The sequence below is a fragment of the Salmo trutta genome, chromosome 8 (assembly GCF_901001165.1).
Source record: "Salmo trutta chromosome 8, fSalTru1.1, whole genome shotgun sequence".
Taxonomy (NCBI): Eukaryota; Metazoa; Chordata; class Actinopteri; order Salmoniformes; family Salmonidae; genus Salmo; species Salmo trutta.
The window spans coordinates 46405635-46432340 of NC_042964.1; the positions used below are offsets into that span (position 1 = coordinate 46405635).

The window sequence follows — 26706 nt, forward strand, 5'->3', positions numbered from 1 at the left end:
TTTGGATATGTGTTATGTTATCCTATCTAATAACCCACACTGCAATGTGACTGGGGCTCGTGCTGTAAAACATACAGAACCAGTCAAATGTTTGGACACACCTAGTCATTCAAGGGTTTTTCTTTATTTTTACTATTTTCTACATTGTAAAATAACAGTGAAGACATCAAAACAATGAAATAACACATATAGAATCATGTTGTAACCAAAAAAGTGTAAAACAAATCTAAATATATTTTATAATTGATATTTTTCAAAGTAGCCACCCTTTGCCTTGATGACAGCTTTGTACACTCTTGGCATTCTCTCAACCAGCTTCATGAGGTAGTCACCTGGAACGCATGTCAATTAACAGGTAGGCCTTGTTAAAAGTTAATTTGTGGAATTTCTTTCCTCTTTTAAATTTGTTTGAGCCAATCAGTTGTGTTGTGACAAGGTGTTATTTAATAGTTTTGATGTCTTCACTATTATTCTACAATGTAGAAAATAGTAAAAATAAAGAAAAACCCTGGAATGAGTAGCTGTGTCCAGACTTTTGACTGGTACTGTATATATAGCTCAGAGAAGCAGCTGTCTGGGGGGGCTTGGAGGCAAGACTGGAGTACTATCAGCACATTTCTGATCACACACACACACACACACACACACACACATGGCTGCGCACTCATTCACACTCACACACATGCTCATACAAACACACACGCTCACACACCTTTCCTCCTAACCCCTCCATGAAGATATCAGTGCATGACATACCCTTGAGCCAGCACCACTGAGCCAGCACCGCTGAGCCAGCACCACTGTGCCAGCACCGCTGAGCCAGCACCACTGAGCCAGCACCGCTGAGCCAGCATCACTGAGCCACCGCTGCTCTCATAGCCCTTAGCTCACAGCAGGAATAGCTTCTAGGAAGCACAGTAAGGTACTAGCCTGTAGAGTCAGCTTTTGTCTGCTATGTCCAACAGAGTGCTCCCTAGAAATGTGTCCCTTGGTCCTATCCAACAGAGTGCTCCCTAGAAATGTGTCCCTTGGTCCTATCCAACAGAGTGCTCCCTAGAAATGTGTCCCTTGGTCCTATCTAACAGGCTATGCAGATGCAACAGGTGCCCTCAGCAATGAGGTCCTCTGTTAAAATGTAAATGTGTTGCCGCTGCACTTAGAATAGCATTGGACAGGAGATGCAGAGAGAAACAGCTCACATGTAGAACGCAGCATTTATAAAATAATGAATAGACTTCATATTCTCTATGATGAACATATGGGCTGACTATTTGGAATCCTTCCCTGAATACTGACCTTATGTTCTAGCTTTTATGCCGTATTCCCTCAGGTAACCAACAACAGGTGGAAGAGCTTAGTAAATCTGGCCAAAAGCCAACTCTGCTCCGCGATTAAACGATGATTAGTTCTTACAGTATCCAATACCGTATAATAACTACAGACAGACGGTACAGCCTATAGCCAATTTGTTCTGTGTGTGTGTGTGTGTATGTGTGTGTGTGTGTGTGTTCAGCCCCATAACTTGTTTGAAACAGGAGAGGCAGCCGGTAATGAGGAGAGGGGAGCAACAATAAACCTTGTCCCATGGAGGGGACCGTTTCTGAGTAAAGATAATGTAACTGTCCTGTAGCCTCTGGCAGCTATGGAGAACCCAGAGGTCAGAGTGTTGGTTAAAGAATGACACCACATTACTATTGGTACACAGTGAACTAACACCTGTGATAAAAGCATTGTGAAAAAGCTTGCTTCATCTAAAGTCAAGGACAACAAAAGCATTATTGTTTATGTCTCTAAACAAATGAGGGTTCTTGTATTGTTTAAAAAGACGAGCTCTACCTCAACACATAATGTAAAAAGTGCGATGTTACCACAAAGAAGGAAAAGCAATGCTTTTCTCTCAAAGACAAACCATGAAGTAATGTCTAAAAAAGAGGTTTCAACACTTAAAGAGCTCAACAAAGCCCTCTGAGAGGATGGAAACTTGGAGCGGGTCATGGAAAAATGAGATAACATCGCCCTACCCCTTCCCCCTCTCATCCCTCCCTCTCACTCTCCCTAGCGAAGGGGAAACGGAGGAAGGGGGTGTGGGCTTTGAGGCGGGAAAACCCAAAATGGCTGGTGAGCCAGAGAGAGAGAGAGAGAGAGCCAAGCAATACAGCCAGTTGCACACTCCGGGGCTGGGACTGAGACTGAGTGGAGCCTTGTGAAACTCAGCCAAGTGTAAAGAGAGAGACCCATAACCCCCTAGAGCCTTTTCTCTCGCTGTCTTGCTGCTTGTGTTCTTAACATCCCCCACTTACACAACAGACTGTCCACATTTGGAAAACGGCGGCAGTTTTTCATTTTCTCTTTCTTGCCATCCTCCTCTTACACAATGTAATGTTTAAGTTTGTTTTGCTCTGTGGAGAGAGCAGAGGGCAGATCACCACGGGTACACTGCCGGAGGTGCGCCCGAGGAGAGAGAGGACTGGTTTTTATTTTGGATTAATAAATAATGTGATATGCAGAGGGAGAGCCTCCACTTTAAAAGAAATGACATGGACCTCCCACAAGGTTTCTTGCCGAGACATTTCAATTTAAATGCGTGTCTGTGAATTCCAAACACAGAGGTGGTGATTTTTTTATATGACTACATGGGAATAGATGCGGACAGGACAGATGATCACTACTGAATCAGTTAAGACGTGTTGTCCTGCTTCGTGCAGTATGGCATTCAGTTATTTTGTCAAAGACATATGATAACTTTAGTGTTTTTATTCATTTTCCCAAAATCAGTAAGCCATCCAAATAGACCCCACCACATACAGGTGATTAGACAAAGATATTTAAATTGTTCAGAGAATTCATTGGAGCGTTCCCCACTACTGTCAATGAGGATCTTTTGGTTCATCTTTTGATTCAATCTTTCAATTGCATCTTAGCCTCACAGAATTAGCCTCTCATATATTTAACCTATTAACCTTGTACAGTAGCTGGTGATTAGACAAATAGTTTTCTCTCTCTATAACAGAAGACGCCTCCCCAGACCAGCTGTCACCTGTGTGTATTGGAAACCATTGAAACCAGAGCACAGGGGCCTTCAGAGGACATAATGGGGTTCAAAGGTGAAGGGGTAAGGTGCCCCTCTTAGCCTAGTCTGTGTGTATGTGTGTGTGCGCACGCGTGTGTGTGTGTGTGGAGTTGAAAGGGTCTGTATTATGTACAGTAACTCATCAACTGAAGTGCTATATCGGGGGTGTGATGAAGCATAAAATAGGACAAATGTTTCCCTGAGAGTTCCCCGAGAGTTCCCCGAGAGTTTCCCGAGTTTCCCGAGTGTTCCGAGTGTTCCCCGAGCTTTCCCTGAGCATTCCCCGAGTGATCCCCGAGTGATCCCCGAGTGATCCCCGAATGTTAGAGTAGGATCTGACCCCAAGTGCCCTAGAAACATAGTATTTAACAGTACTATCCCCAATCAGGTCACCTCTCTCAAAGACTTGGAAACAACACCATATGTTACAGTACAGCACTAAGAGTAACAAACAATAAAACAAATATATATATACTGTATACAGTATATATCATTATTATCACTTAGATGCAGTGAAATGTGTTGTTTTACAGGGTCAGCCATAGTAGTACGGCGCCCCTGGAGCCAATTAGAGTTAAGTGCCTTGCTCAAGGGCCATAGTGAACAAGTTGCCCAAGAATAACGTGTTTAACCAATAAACACGCACAACACAGAGCAGAGCGTCCAATCCCAGAGCCCGTTACAGAAGAGTGGGAAGCCCAGAATAGCTTGTCTGACTCAGAGTGAGAGCATCATTGACTGACCTCTGGCTGGATTAGCCCTCGGGTTACTTTAGACTACTGAGGCCATTTCTGTTCTCTCCACTCCCTTTCACCCAGCTTCTTTTTCAAAATGATGCAGCCATATCATCCGGCTTTATGTAGCTACTAACTGAAGCAATGGCTACGTTCCAATATCCAGATAATCATTTAGAATTCAAACCAGAAGGTCATTGAACCATTGTCCTACACTCTTAGAAAGAAAAGTGCTATCTAGAACCTTTAAGGGTTCTTCGGCTGTCTCAGAGGGTTCTACATGGAACCCAAAAGGGTATACCTTGAACCAAAAAGGGTTCTACATAGAACCAAAATGGGTTCTCCTATGGGGACAGTCGAAGAACCCTTTTCTAAGTGTGTATATGTTTAACATTCCATTTGTACTGCTACAGTGGTAAATCAAAAAAAAAAAAGAGCATATTCCAAAAGAAACAAACACCCCCAACTCTGTCATGGCTTAAACTATTTTTTGCCCATGTGGCTGCACTTGACAGTCCCATATTTCAACCCTTTTCAGGTGTCTCAACTTTTCTTCCTACCTTGCTGACAAAAAGGTCCTTTTATCAGCAAGATGCATTAATGAATTCAGGCTATAAGAGTGTAGACCCAATGACAATCTCCAAATGTCTTCACACTTTTTGATGTTTTGTAACAGATGTCTCTTTCCATTGATCAATGGCGCCAGTGCACAGTGCACTGTTTGGATGCTAGTTTTATTGTGGAGTGGACCAACATGCGCGGGTAGCCTACCTTTTCAAGTGATTTATTTGACAATAAGACTGGTCGTGTTCATACCAAAGGTAAAAGGTGATACATTTATTACCGTTAAATGACATGTCTTTACTATAGGGCCCATCAATTTGTTTTTAATAAATAAATGAAAAAAGAATGGCGACCATCCAAAATAGCAGTTAATAATCGTACTCTGATACACACTTCAGTTAGTGTTACAATGCCCTAATGTATCATAAGGCCTTATAAATGAACTTATGAGGCAATTTGTGTGTGCCTAATAGAATGTGTTAGCGCCATGCTAAGTATGCTAGGCTACTGTAAATATTTATTGATTAGAAAAGTTAAGTTTTATTTATCTTAGTTGTAAAGGCATTGTACAATATGCTAACTAGCAGACATCGCTGGGTTCAGCTAGAGCTGGCAAGCAGGCAGTAAAGATGGGAGTTTTCCACCACTGGGCCAATCTTTCTCACAAAAAGATCCCTGAGAGATTTTTCTGGAAAGTCTCCCTTGAAGGATTCCTCTGAACTTAAAATGACTTCCTTCACCTATACCAATAAAGTATTTTTTTCCAACCCTCTCTCTCTCTTTTCTAAAACGTATTCTCCACAGCCACCGTATGCCCTCCACATAGGCCTATCCATCTGCACTTTCTCTCCATGTTTTCTTTTCCATCTGCTCTTCTTTCCTCTGCTTCATTGCTCTGATCTGAATGAACTGACCAGGTGAAATCCAGCCTGATGATGAGCTTCCACCACATGGTTTACACCTGTAAATTCTTCTCCAATCATTGCAGACAAGGAGAGAACAGATTTCCAGACAAGTGTGAAAGAGCCAAGTCTCGCTTCTACAGAACCCATTTAAACAGCAGAAAGTGATGACTACTCTTCAAGGAGACTTTCTGTTCAGAAGTGTTGTGTCATTGTCGTCAGATACTGTTTCATTTCTATGTCAAGATAGACGTTTAATTCAGGGTTTGGATCTAAAGACGGTAAGACGTCTCACGGAATCTCACCTCTCATTTAGATAGACATTTAGATAGACGTTTAATTCAGGGTTTGGATCTAAAGACGGTAAGACGTCTCACGGAATCTCACCTCTCATTTAGATAGACATTTAGATAGACGTTTAATTCAGGGTTTGGATCTAAAGACGGTAAGACGTCTCACGGAATCTCACCTCTCATTTAGATAGACGTTTAATTCAGGGTTTGGATCTAAAGACGGTAAGACGTCTCACGGAATCTCACCTCTCATTTAGATAGACATTTAGATAGACGTTTAATTCAGGGTTTGGATCTAAAGACGGTAAGACGTCTCACGGAATCTCACCTCTCATTTAGATAGACATTTAGATAGACGTTTAATTCAGGGTTTGGATCTAAAGACGGTAAGACGTCTCACGGAATCTCACCTCTCATTTAGATAGACGTTTAATTCAGGGTTTGGATCTAAAGACGGTAAGACGTCTCACGGAATCTCACCTCTCATTTAGATAGACATTTAGATAGACGTTTAATTCAGGGTTTGGATCTAAAGACGGTAAGACGTCTCACGGAATCTCACCTCTCATTTAGATAGACATTTAGATAGACGTTTAATTCAGGGTTTGGATCTAAAGACGGTAAGACGTCTCACGGAATCTCACCTCTCATTTCAACCTTTCATTAGTGATCATCACACTTCTCCTCATTGCCAAGGCAACAGCTCTCAATTAGTACACAGGTAGCCTATAACAGTTACAATGACCCAGAGAAACCACACAGCCACAATGTCAGCGATTTTCTTTTTACAAAAACACTGAAGTGGGCTTCCAACAGCATCAGCATTCAGTCAAGCCTAAAATGTCAAATGTAATGTTTGGACTCCATAGCTGTACTGTTTTTCTATTTGTTTACTTTTGTAACTTCTGTTTGTATCAGGGCAGAACCTGACACCATGTAAACACCACTAGCCAGCAGAGAGCTCCATCGATTGCAAAGTCAAAAGCCCCATCATTCCTGAGCACTATCATAGAGTAGAAACAGATCGACAAAGAGGTCAAGGCCCCATCCTGAAACAACCCTTAGCCCCTGAAAGATTTGGATAGGTATGGTAGTAGTTTAATCTTATCCCTGATAGGCTGGGTGTAGATTTTGTCATATAGCTCACACCTATCCAATCTTTACACATAATCAGATCTAGGGGGTAGGATGTGTTTCTGGACAGGACAAATAGTTAGGATTAGCAGTTACCTCTCACATGTAACTGAGATAATCAGTGACCTAACTACCAGCAACCAGTAATTTTCAATGAAAGGAGGAGATGAGACACGAGGACATACACAGCGACTTAACGGTCCCAACGAGAGCTAGCAACCAAAGTTCAACATTACCCAAGTTTATGCTAATTGTAGCGACGCAACTGCGCAGCAGCCAGTTAGACTAAATACACCACTTCCTGAGTCTCTCCTCTCCACCACTCCTCTTCTCTTCATTCCACTCTCTACTGTTAACACAGGGCTGTTTTGACACTCACACTTTGTCAGCGGAGCCACACTTGATCTCTAAATACTGTCAAACTGTCAGGGAGAAGAAGCACGGCAGCAGGCAGCAACTGCCTGACAGACAGATGCAGACTGGAACGGGGGTGTTTTTTAACATAACATGAGTTATTTATCGGTCTCATACACTGAGTTAGTCTCAACCCCTTATTAGTGGGGATTTTCCTTCTAATCTACTCTTAGAGGGATATACCAGTGACATAGGCATGAGGAGGCGGGAGAGCGAGAGAGAGAGAGAGAGAGCGAGAGAGAGGCTATAATTTAGCCATCAGGTACCTAATAAAAGCTGGTACTGTGGAGCAGTAGGCTTTAATAACCAACCTGACAGAACAATGGCGAAGACAAACAGCCTCTCTCTCTCTTTGGTATCGCTTTTTCTCACTGTTTACCTTGCTCTTTTTTCTCTGTTGCTTCCTCTCTCCTTGTTTTTCTAGCACTCTTTCTCTCCTTTGCTCCCCTTGCTTTCCCTCTCCCTCCCTTTCTCATTTTACCTCTAACCTCCTCTCTCTCCTTCAGTCTGTTTCACTTTAACCATCTCTTTTGCTCTCTATCACTCTCTCCCTTCCCCTCCCTCCCTCCCTGAGAGGCAAAACAGGCAGTTAAAGGATAATATCCTCTTTATTTATCGAGGTCAATCACACAGTAATTGTAGGCTTTGTAGCTGTCTTCCACCCTCATTATCCTAGGCGGCGAGAGGTTATTGATGTTCTTCTCTCTTTCACTCTTCTCCCCCCATCATTTTCCCGTTAAAAAGTCAGAGTACCGGAACACGGAACCCCTGCTTAGATCTGAGGTGGCTGGTTATGTGGGAACCCATGGCAACCATGCTTGTTGCACTCCAATGGGTACTTCTGGTATAAATAACAACAGAGAGAATATGAGGACAGGAGAGACTGTCCACTGTTGTCCAGGCATGTTCATTTCCCCTACAGTGGAAATGAAAATGACATCCCAAAATAACGATCATACACTAACAAATACCTTAAATATATCTAACTATACCGCAATACAACGATGCCTGACACACACACACACACACACACACACACACACACTTTGTATAACTAACCCTGTGGGGACACAATTCAGTCCCATTCAAAATCCTATTTTCCATAACCCCTAAACCTTACCCTTACCCTAACATTAACCCTAACCCCAAAACCTAACCTTAAACCTAAACCTAACCCTAGCTCCTAACCCTAACCCTAAAACAAACCCTCATTCCTAAACCTAATTCTAACACTAACACTAATTCTAACCTTAACTCTAAGTAAGATGGCGACGGAGCAAAAGGCAGACGTTTTACGTGCCCCCAACCGATTGTGTGTTTTTGTTTGTTTATCTGCGTTGTTTGTAATTTATTTTTTTTACTCTTTTTGTACATAATGTTGCAGGTACCGTCTCTTGTGACCGAAAATAACTTCTAGACATCAGGACTGCGATTACTCACCATGGACTAGCACAATACTTTTTCTTCTTTCACGACTCTGACGAGCCCGGGGCGGAGGATATACGGCTCCTTTGGGAACAGTCCGGAGAGCGGGATGCCTTCTGAGAAGTCGGAGGTGATCGAATAAACCCCCACTTCCCTCAATTCTGCTAGCAAACATGCAATCTTTGGACAATAAAATGGACGATTTACTGGGAAGATTAAATTACCAATGGGACATTAAAAACTGTAACATCTTACGCTTCACGGTGTTGTGGCTGAACGACGACAATATCAAAATACAGCTGGCTGGTTATACGATGTACTGGCAGGACAGAACAGCGGCGTCTGGTAAGACAAGGGGTAGTGGTCTATGTATTTTTGTAAACAACAGCTGGTGCACGAAATCTAAGGAAGTCTCGAGCTATTGCTCGCCTGAGGTAGAGTTTCTCATGATAAGCTGCAGACCACACTATCTACCGAGAGAGTTTTCATCTATATTCTTTGTAGCTGTTTACATACCACCACAGTCAGAGGCTGGCACTAAGATAGCATTGAATGGGCTGTATTCCGCCATAAGCAAACAAGAAAACACTCACCCAGAGGCGGCACTCCTAGTAGCTGGGGACTTTAATGCAGGGAAACTTCTTGACGGTCGCCTAGGATAGGGGGCGCTACAGCGATTTTTGAAAAAAATGTGTGCCCATTTTAAACGGCCTCCTACTCAAACTCAGAAGCTAGGATATGCATATAATTAATACTTGTGGATAGAAAACACCCTAAAGTTTCTAAAACTGTTTGAATGGTGTCTGTGAGTATAACAGAACTCATATGGCAGTCAAACCCCGAGACCGATCGTAACAGGATGTGTAATTCTGAATTGCGGACTCAAATTCATCACTTTGTCTATAAATCACACCGTGAGCAATGGTTCATTGAGCACTTCCTATTGCTTCCACTAGATGTCCCCAGTCTTTACAAAGTGGTTTGAGTCTCCTACTGTGAAAACTGACTGAATGAGACGCTGTGGAAAGTGGTCACATGAGGAGGGCCATCACCATTATGACGCAGGCACCCCTGGCTACCCTCCCCTTTCGAAACGTTTTGAAAGACAATGCAATCGTCCCCGTTGAATCTTATTGGAGCTCTGGTTGAAAAAGGCCCTAAAGATTTATGTTATACAACGTTTGACATGTTTGAACGAACCTAAATAAAAATAAAAAAGTATTTTATTGAAAGAGGAGGCCCGCGGCCGACGGAAGTTTTGGAGCAGCCTTCAGAACGCGCTAACAAGAACAAGCTATTGGGACGTAAAGGATTAACTTTTTCGAACGAAAATACATTTGTTGTGGACCTGGGATTCCTGGAAGTGCTTTCTGATGAAGATAATCAAAGGTAAGGGATTATTGACAATAGTATAACAAGAGTAGATTTGATATGCGATTGTTCCAAGATGGCGCTGACCTGTAACGGTAGCCTATTTTTCTGAGTATCGCATCCCCTTTTATCACAAGTGTGATTACCCAGTAAAGTTATTTTTAAATCTGGCATTACAGGTGCTTTCAAGAGATATTCATCTATAAATCTTAGAATGACAATATTACATTTTAAAAATGTTTTCGAATAGTAATTTAGTAAATTGTAGCGCTGTTTCACCGGATGCATTTGAGGGAAAATAGTTAGTCAACGTCACGCGCCGATGTAAAATGCTGTTTTTATATATAAATATGAACTTTATCGAATAAAAGAATGCATGTATTGTGTAACATGACGTCCTAGGAGTGTCATCTGATGAAGATTGTCGAAGATTGTGCTGCATTTAGCTGTTTTTTGGTTATTTGTGATGCATGTGGTTGGTCGGAAAATGGCTATGTGGCTACTTTTACGATATACTCCTCTAACATAATCTAATGTTTTGCTTTTGCTGTAAAGCCTTTTTGAAATCGGACAACGTGGTTCGATTCAGGAGAGGTGTATCTATAAAACGATATAACATAGTCCTATATTTGAAAAAAATATATATTACATTTTGTTATGCTAATGGCGATAGGATTTTTCGCTGGATGTCGAGCCCGACCAGGGGTTAAATCAGTTTTACCAAATGTCTATCAGCATGGTAAATGGGCAACCAGAGGGAAAAGAACTCTGGACCAGCTATACTCCACACATACATACATACATACAAAGCTATCCCTCGCCCACCATTTGGCAAATCTGACCATGATTCCATGATTCCTGCTTACAAGCAAAAATTAAAGCAGGAAGCACCAGTGACTGGATCAATAAAAAAGTTCCCAGTCCAGTGCTTCCGGCGACAGTTCCCAGTCCAGTGCTTCCGGCGACAGTTCCCAGTCCAGAGCTTCCGGCGACAGTTCCCAGTCCAGAGCTTCCGGCGATGTTTTACAGTCCGGAACCTCCTGAGACGGCCCACAGTCCGGAACCTCCTGAGACGGCCCACAGTCCGGAACCTCCAGCGACGGCCCACAGTCCGGAACCTCCAGCGACGGCCCACAGTCCGGAACCTCCAGCGACGGCCCACAGTCCGGAACCTCCTGAGATCACAGTCCGGAACCTCCTGAGATCACAGTCCGGAACCTCCAGCGACGGCCTGCAGTCCGGAACTTCCAGCGACGGCCCGCAGTCCGGAGTCTTCAATGACGGCCCGCAGTCCGGAGTCTTCAGCGGCGGTCCGCAGTCCAGAGTCTTCAGCGGCGGTCCGTAGTCCAGAACCTCCAGCGGCGGTCTGCAGTCCAGAAACTCCGGTGAAAATCCACGGTCCGGGTCTTTCAGCGACGATCCAGGGTCCGGTGACACAAAAGCAGAGGGATCAGCGGGCGGAGCGGGGGTTACGCCCCGAACCGGAGCCGCCTCCTCTGCTGGAGGATCCGCGGGATGAGAAGGTTCTGTGTACTGCACCAGAGCCGCCATAGACATTAGTCACCCTCCCTAACCCTCCCTTTTTTTTCATCTTTGTTTAGGTGCGTTCGAAATCCACACCTTTGGGGTGGGTACTGTCACGTCCTGACCATAGAAAGCTGTTATTTTCTATGGTAGAGTAGGTCAGGGCGTGACAGGTTTTTTTTCTATTTTAGTTTTTCTATGTTATGTTCTAGTTTTGTATTTCTATGTTGGGTTTTTGTTTGGGATGATCTCCAATTAGAGGCAGCTGGTCATCGTTGTCTCTAATTGGAGATCATACTTAAGTAGGTGTTTTTCCCACCTGGGTTTGTGGGAGATTGATTTTGAGTTAGTGTATGTTTCACCTCTGCGTCACGGTTTGTTGTTTTCTGTTCTTTAGTTATGTGTATGTATTGCTTAGTTTCACAGTGAAAATAAAATGTGGAACGACACACACGCTGCACTTTGGTCCTCTCCTTCTTACTATGACCGTGACACACACACACACACACACACGAGAATAGTGTATATTTAATTCATGAAATGCTAAACAATTCAAGAAGAGCGTCTAGTATGTATTGTAGTGTGTTCTGTAGTGTGTACTGTAGTATGTACTGTAGTATGTTCCAACAGACACATTATAAAAATACACCCGGGGGTGTTGTGAAATTTCAGGTTACCATCGAAATGCAGCTTGGAGTGGGTGCTAGTCTATGACCTCATTTCACTTCGGAGAACCTTTTGGTTCCGGACATCTGACAATCATCTGACAAACCGAAACGCCTGCACCGGAGTTCTCACTCCACTGGATCAACCCAGCACTGTAGCAGACCACACCAGCCTTACCCAACCCAACCCATCCATCCCCTCTGCCTCACAAAATACACTATACCCACTTTCATGTGACGTGTTAAAAATAGAAGATTAACCCTCCAGCCAAAATGTCCAATTAACCCAATCTACCACCCACACAATAAGGCTAAGTGCCTCTTTGCTGGGGTTGTTCAGAGTTGAGGTGTCTCTCTGATGAGTCCACTCTGACCCAACCAGTGTTGTAAACGCCACTTGTATCCACACGACTCCATTCCAGACCACAAGCCCCATCGTGTCCTAATCCCTCTGTTATTTATTTTTGACTTTATAAAGTCTGGGATTAATGTGTGAACTGGTAGACTAATGGACATGAAGCACTGATGACTGAGCCTCCGTTGTTTTGGGGTATTATAGGATGTGTTAGCAAGTGGTGAATATAGCCAATGAATCAAAGACTCATCATACATTGCAGTCAGACTATTTCCAAGGTAAAGAAATTATCAATAAATTGTGAATTTTCCCTTTAAAATTTTGTACAAATTCTGTGAGTTTGGAGCAGATTGGTCAAAACTTCATAGAGCTGGAGGTTTTGGTCTAGTTGGCATTCAAGTCAGACTCAAGACTAAGAAGGTTTTTAGTTCAATATATTGAAATAGTGTATCTAAGTTTCTTCAGCTGGGTTTAAATTCAAAGCAAGTTGCTGAGGATAGTTTAGTGATCCTTTAGACAAGGATGTCTTAAACGGCCTTCTCTGTCTCAACAGATAGACATGGTGTTGTAGTCTAATCCCAGATCTCATTTCCTGCTCCGGGATTCCAGAATACTGTACTGCGTTATGTACAGCCGGGGTTCCTGTGGTGGACAGGGCATCGGTCCAAACAGCTGTTCACCATTCCCATTCCCAACGTCTCCCGTGCAACGTCTCGGAACGCAATGGAACATTCTGGGAGGTACCATGTGCCACAGGTGGCAGGGGACGACGTAGCCAAGGTTAATTTAGCTTTAGCGTAGCGCTGGGTGATTACTTCTACTTCCAGTCTTCCTAGTGTACACACACACACATCAGGTCAGTCAAAGTAGTCTGTCATTCCCAGAGGCCTGAACCGGAGGAGGGGGTGGAGGAGACACTAAAACCAGACACTAAAACAACAAACAGGAGGCTGCACATAAAGTGTGGACCCCCAAGCCTTCAGTGGTGGAACGTGGGGGAGATTTATGGGGTATGGGGGGAACAAGTTAGCGCGGTACAAAGATATCCCAGACCAGTACAACCCCCAGGTCTGAGTCAGAGTCAGGACACTCACCCCCTACCCTAGAGGCTAGAGAGATCACCTAAATATAGCCTGTGTGAGAGAGAGAGAGAGAGAGAGAGAGAGAGAGAGAGGGGGGGGGGGGGAGCAGAGCGAGAGACAGAGAGAGAGCAGAGAGACAGAGAGAGAGGGAGAGAGAGGGGGGGGAGTGAGACCAGAGAGAGAGGAAGAGAGAACAAGAGAGAGAGCAGAGAGAGAGAGAGAGAGATCAGAGAGAGATCAAAGAGAGAGAGAGTGCAGCAGAGTTTGCTGTGGGCCCAGACCGAGGCAGCTAGTGTCTGGGTAGCTGGGTAACCGATATAGCCTTTAGCAGCTTACGCAGATGGGCCGTGGGCATTCTTCCTGAAATATACCTGCTAACACCAGCTCTCTCATGGGGAGCGGAGTCATACACAGACATACAACCCGGGTTGGCTTCAAACACCTTTCGAATATATAATACCGTTAATATGGTCATAAGTAGACTCTTTTTACCTCTGACAGTTGAAAGTTAAAATATTTATGCAGAATAAGAAACCTATGCGGGAAATTAACCCACAACCATGGTGTTGGCTGCTCCACACTCCAACCCACTGAGTCAGTGGAACCTCCTAGTCATTCAACGGTCGACAAACACCCTTGTGTTCTAGTTACTATGCACTGACACAGACAGCTTCTTTAGCTCTTTATTACCCATTGCCTCGGTGAGTGCAGAGAGTGCGGGTGGAGCGGCCTTCACATTATGCCAGCAGATCAGGGTGGACAGGGTTGGGAACACGAAAAGGCATATCCATTTAGCTGGTTGAGCATGAAATCTAATTATGAAACGCGGCGAGGAGGGTGATGGGAACCATGGAAATGGAGGAGAGGGAGAGAGAGTGGGACATAGAGGAGAGAAGGGAGGAGGGGGGAGAGGGAGAGAGATGGAGGTAGAGAGATGAAGGGAGAGAGAAAGTGAAAGTGGGAGAGGGAAGGGAGTGGGAAGGGAGTCAAAAGCAAGACGAATGTGATCACAGGCTTAACTGTAACCAGACAGCATGACATGCACCCATCAGGCCAAAATACCATTTATATATAGATAGGGTGAGGCTTTATTTAAACGGGGGTTAAAAAAGTGCTTATAAAGCATTATTTAATAGCTCATTACCCATGAACAATCTGTTTGTAAATAATTAATTGTCATTCATTTGTGTATTTTGTAGGAAATATATTTTCTAATCATGTATTTTGTAGAAAATAAATTTCGTAATCATGTAATCAAGTCACTCAAATGCCTTATACATGCATTTATACATATGTATTGATTAACTGACTGGATGACTAGATGACTTACTGACTGACTGACTAGCTGACCAGCTGATTGACTAGCTGACTGCATGGATGACTGACTGACTAGCTGACTGACTGACTAGATGACTAGCTGACTGACTGACTAGCTGACTGACTGACTAACTGACTGACTGACTGGAGGACTAACTAACTGACTAACTGACTGACTGGATGACTTACTAGTTGACTGAGTGACTAGCTGACTGGATGACTGAATAGCTGACTGACTAACTGACTGACTGGATGACTTACTAGTTGACTAACTGACTAGCTGACTGACTTGCTGACTAGCTGACTGACTAACTGACCAACTGAATGACAGACTGACTAGCTGACTGAATGACTAGCTGACTGACTGGATGACTGACTGGCTAACTAGATGACTGACTGACTAGATGACTGACTGACAGACTAGCTGACTGGCTGACTGACTGACTGTATGACTGACCAGATGACTAGCTGAATTACTGACAAGCTGACTGACTGGATGACTGACTGACTGACTAGCTAACTGAATGACTGACTGACTAGCTGACTGACTGGATGACTGACTGGATGACTGACTGGATGACTGACTGACTGGAGGACTGACTGGATGACTAGCTGACTGACTGAATGACTGACTGAGTAGCTCACTGACCGGATGACTGACTGGATGACTAGCTGACTAATAGGATGACTGACTGACTGACTGACTGGATGACTGACTAACTGGATGACTGACTGACTGGATGACTAGCTGACTGACTGGATGACTAGCTGACTGACTGGATGACTGAGTAGATGACTGACTAACTAGCTGATTGACTAGCTGACTGGATGACTGACTGACTGGATGACTGACCGGATGACCAGCTGAATTACTGACTAGCTGACTGACTGGATGACTGACTGACTGACTGACTAGCTCACTGACTGACTAGATGACTGACTGGATGACTGACTGACTGTCTGACTAGCTGACTGACTGACCGACTGGCTGACTAGCTGGCTGACTGACTGACTAGCTGACTGACTGACTAACTGGATGACTGACTGACTAACTAGATGACTGACTGACAGGATGACTGACTGACTGACTAGCTGAATTACTGACTAGCTGAATGACTGACTATCTCACTGACTGACTAGATGACTGACTGACTGACTGACTGACTAGCTGACTGACTGACTGAGTGACTGACTAGCTGACTGACTGACTAGGTGATTGACTGACTGACTAGCTGACTGACTGAATGACTGACTAGCTGACTGACTGAATGACTGACTAGCTGACTGACTGAATGACTGACTAGCTGACTGACTGGATGACTGACTAGCTGACTGACTAGCTGACTGACTAGATGACTGACTAGATGACTGACTGGATGACTGACTAGCTGACTGACTAGCTGACTGACAGGATGATTGACTGACTGGATGACTGACTGACTGACTGGATGACTAGCTGAATTACTGACTGACTGACTGACTGGATGACTGGCTGACTGACTAGCTGACTAACTGACTAGATGACTGACTGACTAGATGACTGACTGACTAGATGACTGACTGACTAGCTGACTGACTGACTGACTAGCTGACTGGATGACTGACCGAATGACTAGCTGAATTACTGACTAGCTGAATGACTGGATGACTGACTGACTGACTGACTAGCTGACTGACTGACTAGCTGACTGACTGGATGACTGACTGACTAGCTGACTGACTGAATAGCTGACTGACTAGCTGACTGACTGACTGACTAGCTGACTGACTGAATAGCTGACTGACTGACTGGCTGGCTGACTGACTGGTTGGCTGACCGACTGGCTGACTAGCTGGCTGACTGACTAAATAGCTGACTGGCTGGCTGACTGACTGGATGACTGACTGACTGGATGACTGACTGACTGGATGACTAGCTGAATTACTGACTAGCTGACTGACTGGATGACTGACTGACCAACTGGCTGACTAGTTGGCTGACTGACTGACTGACTAGCTGACTGACTGACTGGATGACTGACTAACTGGATGACTGACTGACTGTATGACTGACCGGATGACTAGCTGAATTACTGACTAGCTGACTGACTGACTGACTGACTGACTGACTGACTATCTCACTGACTGACTAGATGACTGACTGACTGGATGACTGACTGACTAGCTGATTGACTGACTAGCTGATTGACTGACTAGCTGACTGACTGGATGACTGACTGAGTAGCTGACTGACTGACTAGCTGACTGACTGACTAGCTGACTGACTGACTAGCTGACTGACTGACCGACTGGCTGACTGACTAGCTGACTGACTAAATAGCTGACTGGCTGGCTGGCTGACTGACTGACTGCATGACTGACTGACTGAATAACTGACTGGCTGTCTGACTGGCTGGATTACTGGCTGACTGATTGACTAGCTGGCTGGCTGACTGGCTGGCACTGGGCCTCTCTCGGGGCACAATCTGTGACATCAGACTTTGCATTTCAGATTCGATGATGTTAATCATCTGCCTCGAAGCCACGGAGCAGCCTAGGAGACATGTTCCATCTTAAGGAGAGAGAGAGAGAGAGAGAGAGAGAGAGAGAGAGAGAGAGAGAGAGAGAGGGAGAAGAGTGGCTACAGAACATCTGAGGCAGACAGACACTGGCATGTGAGGTTAGCGCTGGAGCACAGAGATGCAGTCACGCACTGTGACAGAGAGAGGGATAGAAAGATGGAGAGGGAGGAGGGGGAAAGAGATGGGGGCAACATGAAAAGAGATCAAGAGGAAAAGTAAGAGAGAAACAAGCAACAATAAGAGAAAGCAGGAGAAAGAGAGCGAGAGGCAAGGGGAAAGAGAGAGGAGGGAGAAAGAGCGAGAGCAAAGAGAGCGAGAGAGAGCGAGAGAGAGAGGAAGGGAAAAAGAGAGAGACGTTGGGAGAAAGAGAGAGAGGCAGGGAGAAAAAGAGAACAGCAGGAAGAGAGAGAGGCAAGGAGAAAGAGAGAGAGCGCGGCAGAGAGAGGCAGGGTGAGAGAGAGGGTCAGGGAGAAAAAGAGAGAGAAAGAGAAAGAGGCAGGGAGAAAGAGAGAGACAGGGAGAGAGATTGAGAGGCAGGCAGAAAGAGAGAGCGGCAAGGAGAGAGAGAGATAGAGAGAGGCAGGGAGAAAGAGAGAGGCAGGGAGAGAGAGAGATAGAGAGAGGCAGGGAGAAAGAGAGGCAGAGAGAAATAAAGATACAGGGAGAGAGAAAGAGGCAGGGAGAAAGAGAGATAGAGAGAGGCAGGGAGAAAGAGAGATAGAGAGAGAGGCAGGGAGAAAGAGAGAGACAGGGAGAGAGATCGAGAGAGGCAGCGACTGTAGAAAGAGAGAGACAGGGAGAGAGAGGGGCAGGCAGAAAGAGAGGCAGGCAGAAAGAGAGAGGCATGAAAAAAGAGAAATAGAGGTAGGGAGAGTGAGAGAGAGGCAATGGGAAAGAGAGAGAGAGAGGCATGGAGAAAGAGAGAGAGAGAAAGAGCAAGAGAGAGAGAGAAAGAGGCAGGGAAATAAGAGAGAGAGGTAGGGAGGTAGGGAGAAAGGGAGAGAGAAGCAGGGAGAAAGAGAGATAGAGGCAGAGAGATAGAGGCAGAGAGATAGAGAGAGAGAGAGCAAGAGCCAGAGCAAGACAGAGAGGCAAGGAAATAAGAGAGAGCGGTAGGGAGGTAGGCAGAAAGAGAGAGAGAGGCAGGGAGAGAGAGAGCGAGAGAGAGAGGCAGGAAGGTAGAAAGGGGGAGAGGCAGAGAGAGAGAGTGAGATAAAGAACAAGACAGAAGAAAAATCTCTAAAGCCAAGATGTTGATTGTGTCTTACAACTATAGGAGCACTTCCGACAATTCAGACAATTATATTCACAAGTCACCAAATAATTGATTAAAACACACTGTTTTGCAATGAATGTCTACAGTAGCCTCAACATCCCGCTGTAGGGTAGGACGATGGTGTGACCGGAGGACAGCTAGCTTCCATCCTCCTCTTGGCACACTGACTTCAATACAAAACCTAGGAGGCTCATGGTTCTCACCCCTTCTATAAACTTGCACAGTAATTATAACTTCTGGAGGATGTCCTCCAACCTATCAGAATGTATGCAGCATGAACTGACATCTTGTCCACCCAATCAAAGGATCAAATAATGAATCTAGTACTGAAAGCATAAGCTACAGCTAGCTAGCACTGCAGTGCATACAATGTGGTGAGTAGTTGACTCAAAGAGAGAGAAAGAGAGAGATTGTAATTTTGTTCACTTTCAGTTTCACTTACTTAGCTAGCAATTGCAGCCTGTTAGTTTAGTTACTCAAACACCCGGCTCAAACAGAGGGATGCTATGTTAGCTAGCTGGCTATGACTAGCCAACACAACACTGGAACTGTTCCAAGTCAAGGTAAGCTTTTGGTTTTATTAATTTATTGCCACCGGGGCCCGCTGGTGGAACTGCTTACTGACTATACACTAACGTTACTGCATGATTGTAGCGGGTTTACTAACACATTAGTTATATTAGTTATGTTGATTATGGGGACAACTGTGTAGGCTGTGTGTAGCGGTTATGACATGGTTTGGAAAGGTTTTTTCAGCCGGTCACATACAGCTGATTTGTTGTTCATTGAAGTCCATAATCGAAGGGAAAAGGTGAGAGGAGGAGAGTGCATAGAGGCTAGAATGAATACAACGTGGCTGTTTATGCGTGATCAGGGGTGTATTCATTCCACCGATTCTGCTGAAAAATATTTCTTAAATGGAAGCAAATGAAACGGGGATAACATATCTGAATTTGTCCAATAGAAACACTCGTTTGGAACTGTTGGACTAATGATTACACCCTAGATCACCTAGATGCAGGCAAGAGTGTACAAGGCGGTATTGAATGTGTCACTGTCATCTCAACATTTTCTCTCGACCTGTGTGCACCTACATTGTAAACTTTCATTCATAGGCTAGGTTGTAGCAACCTCATGATGGGTATACAGAAAATTTGAGTATCATGCAGTAGCCTAAACCTATCGATGTTACATCGAACTGGGTGATTGGAATATGAATGACAGTCATCCAACATGCTGTAATAGAAATAAGGCCATGCTTATGAAAAAATGTATTGTCCTCCCTTACGTTAAATGGCACTGACCTCCACTGTAGTCAAGTATTATAGCTAGCCGGGTTGCCAGTCTGTTTATGTCAAGGTTAATACAGTCCTGTGGTGGGTAGAAGACCAGGTTTAAATCCAGTCGTTCACACTACTTCCTCAACATCTAAGGAACCAATTGAATACTAGATGCCGGTGCACGTCAGAAACTCGTCATTCGGCCAGCCCAAAAGGCATTCGAAAGAATTTTGGATTTCTCAATCATTGCCAGTTTAAAAGTCATTTTTCATAGGGAACAATGTGTCAGTCAATCAACATTTTTAGTCTTTAAAACTCCACGACTACCATCAACCACTCAGTGTCTATAAAATCTCTCTCTATAACACTCAGTGTCTATAAATCCTCAATGCCTATGGCTACACTGCCAGTATGACATCATCCTCTTGTCTGTGCCATTAGTATTAGAGCCAAATGGATCACTAGATCTCCAGGGGAACAGACCAAGAGAACAGAACATAGTTCAGGCAGTGATGTCACCCTCCCTCACAGGATGCTGCTGAGGGGAGGACGGCTCATTATAATGGATGGAATGGAGTGAATGAAACGCTATTAATGCTATTAAATGAATGCCATTGCTATGAGCCTATCCTACCCAATTAATGTACCACCGGCCACCTGTGCCCTCCATCCATGAGACCTGGGGTGAGGTGATGAGGTGAAACTTTCAGAACGTTGCAGATAGAAATGTAACACATAGAACCAACAGGATTCCAAACCTATACCTACCTGATAGGTCATCTAATCTACACAATACATTCCTATCTGAACGTTCTGTAACGTTGCACCCTCCTAAACAGACCCCTGAAGTTAGGCAGAACCAGATCGCCCCGGAGCTGAGTGGGGTGTCATTTGATTACTAGCTGCATTTGAAGTGCAGCTAGTGAGAATAGCAGTGTGGGCATTAATAAACTCATAGACGGGTTGGTTTACTGAACCACTGCACCTGCTAGGCATGTAAAAGTGAATGGGCGTGTCTTCTGTTCTGAGTATGGCAACCAGACATTTGATCAGTTCATCTGTCAGCAATCTAATTATATTTATGAAAATTGCATATAGAACTAGCTTTTTACTTTTTTAGTAGTCACTGTTCCACCAGTACTTGCAAGGTATTCGAGGAAAAAGGCATGGGTGGGTAGGGATGTACTGCCTAACTCATATTAGATAGAAATAAAGAAGCCTATCATTCCTAAAATAATCACAATGCCACCTCATGGCATGTCGCCGTTGACAATATGATGCCGACAATGGGGCCTTAGAAAGGGTTGGCGTACTTCTTTTTCAGTATAAAAGGAATTGTGTGTGTAGAGCCATACATGCATTCTACAGTGAGCTGAGACTATTTGGTCATTCATTGCTTTGCCTTGTCACTGCACTGAAAGGAAAGATTCAAGTCGTCCAATTCATTGAGTTGGACATAATTTACCTGAAGTTACGTCAGGGGCGTTGCCAGAAGGGTGCTGAAATATGATTTGTGCCCCCCCATCTGTCAATCTGGCTCAGATAGGAGAAAAAAGATGGTGCGTTTATCTGCCTGTTTAGCGATATTACAGAGCTGGCTTAAGGACCATGCGGACGGCTCAGAGCTGGCGGGAAGGCTGGTTGATTGGCTGACAGGCTTTAGGACTATGGAAGATAGCTCAACATGATCTCAGAGCATTTCATAATGCAATTCGTACAATATGATACGAATTCGCAAAAAGTATGATATTTTACTAATTCAAATGCATTGTTGCTAACATGACTAGGTCGCTAATGCTAACGTTAGCTAGCAGGCTATGGGTTAGTTGTCAGGGTTAAGGTTAGGAGTTAGGTTAAAGGGTTAGGGGAAGGGTTAGTTAACATGTTAAGTAGTTGCAAAGTAGCTAAAAGTAGTTAGTAGTTGCAAATTTGCTAAAATTGTCTGTGATGAGATTTGAACAGACAACCTTTGGATTGTTAGACGTTCGCGTTATGTTTTTGCGATAAGTAACCTTCTGTTTTATGTAACCATACCAAATGTAACATATCATACTAATTTGAGTGTTCTGGATTTACATGTTCTATGTTACACCTAGTCTATGAGACCAGGCTGGATGGCTAAGTGGCTAGGTAACTGCTGTTTGACTTGACAGGTGCTGAGCTAGTGTGTAGTTGCTAGTGTGTAGCAGCTAATTTCTGTTGGCAATGGCATGTATTTCTTCTAGAATGTTATGCACTTCCCTTATCACCTTAGGTGAATGAAGCTACAGCAGCCAAGTTGATAATGGCTGAAGTCATTTTTGCCTGTTTTTGTTGTTCTTCAAATATAATTTTAGAGCATTTAAATTGTGTAAATGAGGGAAATCAGCTTCCACTTTCAAAAAATTCCTTGAAGGGGAAAAATATTTATTGGAGGGGGAGTCACCACTGAACATCTAACTTGAATATGGATCACTTCAAATGTATTTATTTAATAAATTAGGGCAGATACAAATGAACAGTTGAAACAGTTATTCAATACAATGCATCATAGTTTAAAGCAATTTTCAAAGCTATTTGTGATACGATTTGCTGATTTCCCATAGCCACCCAGGACTGGTTCTTGCCCCCCCTCGTTTAATCAAACGAAGTCGGCTATTAACTATAGGCTAATTTCAGCAAGATCCAGAAGCACAATTCAAACATTGTCACAGTTTTCGAAGACGTTATGCATTTCCATTGAAACACATGACCATAACCCGATGGGTAACCGTTTGCAATGCAATGCAAGTTTTTTCAAAAATGTTGTAGGCTATTATTGGGCTATTTGTAATAACAACCACATAGTTAAATAAGCCTATTATAATGATATACTTATAATATTATAACAATATAAATAACATCTAGCCTACATCATAATAGCCATAAATAGTTTGTATTTTGCTTTAGGTTTAGTAATGGGAAAGCAAACAGGCTGTCATCGGAGGACAGCCTGTTTGGTAAGGCTACTTACAGAAGTGGCGATGGGAACTGCACGGTTGACACACTATTTAACGAAGCCAGAAGTAAAAGTAGAGCGGCGAAGGAGCTGTAGGTATCCATGATTGAACGGAGTTCCCAACACACGATAATAAAAACCGACTCAAGTCAGGGAAAGAGATGCGTGAAGCAGTCCAAATCCTGAAACCGTGTGCGTCTTCTTGTGCGTTCCGCGGACCTGTCACACAGCCATCGGGGGACAGTTCGAAAACAAATCTCAGCTGGTTCGTCTCCCCCTGATGAGTTTGTGTTTGTATGTCTTTTTCAGAGAGTGTGTGTCAGATCTCCGGCCGTAATCTTACAAGACGCGCCCAGTGTGTTTTTAGGAGAAGAGTGGAGAGGGAGGACGCCCCGCTCGCCAGCACGGAACAGTGTGTGTAGGCAATGTGTGCGAGAGAGCCCTCCCGAGCGGATCGGTTTCCAAGCCCCCCACTCCACTCCGCCCCGACCCCTTCCTGAGAACGATCATCATCACGCGTTGCTCTCCATACAAGGCACTCACTCCTCGCTGGGGCTGGGCAACGAACGGCCACCGCCTAGCGAGCACGCAACACCAGCCACTCAGAATCAAACTCACTGGCAGACAAAAACTGTTTCACTTTTTTTTTATACACTATATCACATATGTATGATATTGATGATATTGCTATCGGGATAAAGGAAATTGTGTTCTAAAATAGTAAGGAAACTGTTCTAAAATTGTGACTGCATGGCCTATATCAAATATCAGTGAAGTATATGACTTTAAAATGACTATTTACTACGTTCCATCTGACTGCGCAATCCATCAGCCCAGCCAAACAATTTATCAACTAATGCCTATTTACTATGTTCCATCTGACTGTGCAATCCATCAGCCCAGCCAAGCAATTTATCAGCTTGATCTCCACTATAAAAAGCATCTAGACATTATCTCACGTTTTTTTAGACTAACATTTTGTTTTCAACAGCGGAGATTTGTTTAATCCTTACTGTCCGTCTCTCCGACATTTACAAAATTGTTTCAATATTCAAATGCTATCTCCAACTGTCCCATAGTAATGAACATGTCAGGAGTTGGGACGAGGCAGGCAGCGTTTCTCAGCCAGTTGAAATCATGTATCAGCTGCCCCTGTGACAACAATTTTGGACCCCCTTGTGGCCCCCCTAAATGTGGAGTATGAAATCATTTTTACATAACTGATTTTTGCTATCGTTATTAGACAGTGGCAACGATGATGATTATGAACATGGTCTTTTGCCTGCTAATGCCTGCAATGCAGTGAAGAAAACGATATGACAACAATAACGTCTAATGTAACTGGCCCCTCTAACAGTACAACTGGCCCCAGCTTGGCCCCCCCAGTTGAAATGGTCTAGAACCGCCACTGCTTGGGTAGCAACCCTAGATTTGTGTCGGGACTATATCTTGTGGAAAGATGAAATAGTATGAACAAATGAATCATAATAGCGTTTTTAATGAAAATATGTCAATAATTATTTGTGACTCGTTTCAAGAAAATAAGGGGTATTTTACGAGTCACTACTTCACAGGAGAGCCATTTGAACGTAAACTTTAGCTTTTTATCAAAACACGTTTTTTGACAGAAATGCCCTCTGGAACATGTGAACTTTCATGTTCCTTAATAAAAAACTTGTATGGAATCTGTAAATAAGAATATACAATTGTTAAATTATGAGCCTAGTTGGTTTAGCCATGGAAAATAACATGAGCTGGTCAGTATGTGTAGATAATCCTTTCTAACGCAGCTATTTTGAAAAATATCACATAGTGAACTGCATAAGTGTTGCTCTCCACCTTGTGGAGGACCGAGTTTTGAAACCAGTGGAATTAGAGTATGATAGCTAAAGAGATGGAGAATATTCTGGTGTTTGATTGCAAATATGCAGAGAGAGTTGAAAGAGAACACACAGAAGGCTGTTGTATAAAACACCTGTCTCAGGATTACATCTTCAAACTAAGGGCAACCATGGCATCCATGATAGAGTGGGAGAACTCTTAAAGGGAGTGCTCCTAATCACAGCTTGTTACCTGTATAAAAGACACCTGTCCACAGAAGCAATCAATCAATCAGATGCCAAACTCTCCACCATGGCCAAGACCAAAGAGCTCTCCAAGGATGTCAGGGACAAGATTGTAGACCTACACAAGGCTGGAATGGGCTACAAGACCATCGCCAAGCAGCTTGGTGAGAAGGTGGCAACAGTTGGTGCGATTATTCGCAAATGGAAGAAACACAAAAGAACTGTCAATCTCCCTCGGCCTGGGGCTCCATGCAAGATCTCACCTCATGGAGTAGCAATGATCATGAGAACGGTGAGGAATCAGCCCAGAACTACACGGGAGGATCTTGTCAATGATCTCAAGGCAGCTGGGACCATAGTCACCAAGAAAACAATTGGTATCACACTACGCCGTGAAGGACTGAAATCCTGCAGCGCCCGCAAGGTCCCCCTGCTCAAGAAAGCACATATACATGGCCATCTGAAGTTTGCCAATGAACATATGAATGATTCAGAGGACAACTGGGTGAAAGTGTTGTGGTCAGATGAAACCAAAATGGAGCTCTTTGGCATCAACTCAACTCGCCGTGTTTGGAGGAGGAGGAATGCTGCCTATGACCCCAAGAACACCATCCCCACCGTCAAACATGGAGGTGGAAACATTATGCTTTGGGGGTGTTTTTCTGCTAAGGGGACAGGACAACTTCACCGCATCAAAGGGACAGGGCATTGAAAATGGGTCGTGGATGGGTATTCCAGCATGACAATGACCCAAAACACACGGCCAAGGCAACAAATGAGTGGCTCAAGAAGAAGCACATTAAGGTCCTGGAGTGGCCTAGCCAGTCTCCAGACCTTAACCCCATAGAAAATCTGTGGAGGGAGCTGAAGGTTCGAGTTGCCAAACGTCAGCCTCGAAACCTTAATGACTTGGAGAAGATCTGCAAAGAGGAGTGGGACAAAATCCCTCCTGAGATGTGTGCAAACCTGGTGGCCAACTACAAGAAACGTCTGACCTCTGTGATTGCCAACAAGGGTTTTGCCACCAAGTACTAAGTCATGTTTTTCAGAGGGGTCAAATACTTATTTCCCTCATTAAAATGCAAATCATTTTATAACATTTTTGACATGCGTTTTTCTGGATTTTTTGTTGTTGTTATTCTGTCTCTCACTGTTCAAATAAACCTACCATTAAAATTATAGGCAAACGTACAAAATCAGCAGGGGATTAAATACCTTTTTCCCTCACTGTATGATCTGTGTAGTAATATTATTTGTATCTCAGAGACATTTGCATTGTTAGTTATAGCCTAATGTTAGCTTGCTGTAATTAAACCTGGTTGGTTAGCTACCTGCAGATTCATGCAGGGTAGTAATGTTATGAGTTGGAATTTTGGTTCATTGTTTAGCTAGCTAGCTAGCTACATGTCTAATCAAAAGACTCCACTATGCAAGTAAACATTTCAATAGAATGTTCATGATGTCACTGCAACAACGGTCGATAGACGTAGGAGGTAAATTCGCTATGGCTATCTACTCCGATTTCAGAGCACTCTCGTCTGTGTGCCAGAGTGCAGAATAACTGACAAATTTACGAACGCTCAACACCCGTTGAATATTTCCGGTGTCAGTAGACGTTGGCAAAAGAACGTAACTCAACTGTTGCTAGCAGCACAGTTGCAGTCACCAACGCTTTGGATAACATGAAAACAGCATA

At 43.9% G+C, this 26706-nt stretch overlaps 1 protein-coding gene across 3 annotated transcripts in view; it reads right to left on the bottom strand.

The window, feature by feature from the left end:
- Positions 1-23389, bottom strand: part of LOC115199102 (voltage-dependent calcium channel subunit alpha-2/delta-1-like) — a 176866-nt gene extending 153477 nt beyond the window's left edge. For all 3 annotated transcript variants that reach the window (XM_029761671.1, XM_029761670.1, XM_029761669.1), the window contains exon 1: positions 22960-23389. In XM_029761671.1, coding sequence (XP_029617531.1) covers positions 22960-23048 — 89 coding nt within the window. In that variant the 5' untranslated portion in view covers positions 23049-23389. The remainder of the gene's footprint in view (positions 1-22959) is intronic.
- Between the last annotated feature and the right edge of the window lie 3317 nt (positions 23390-26706).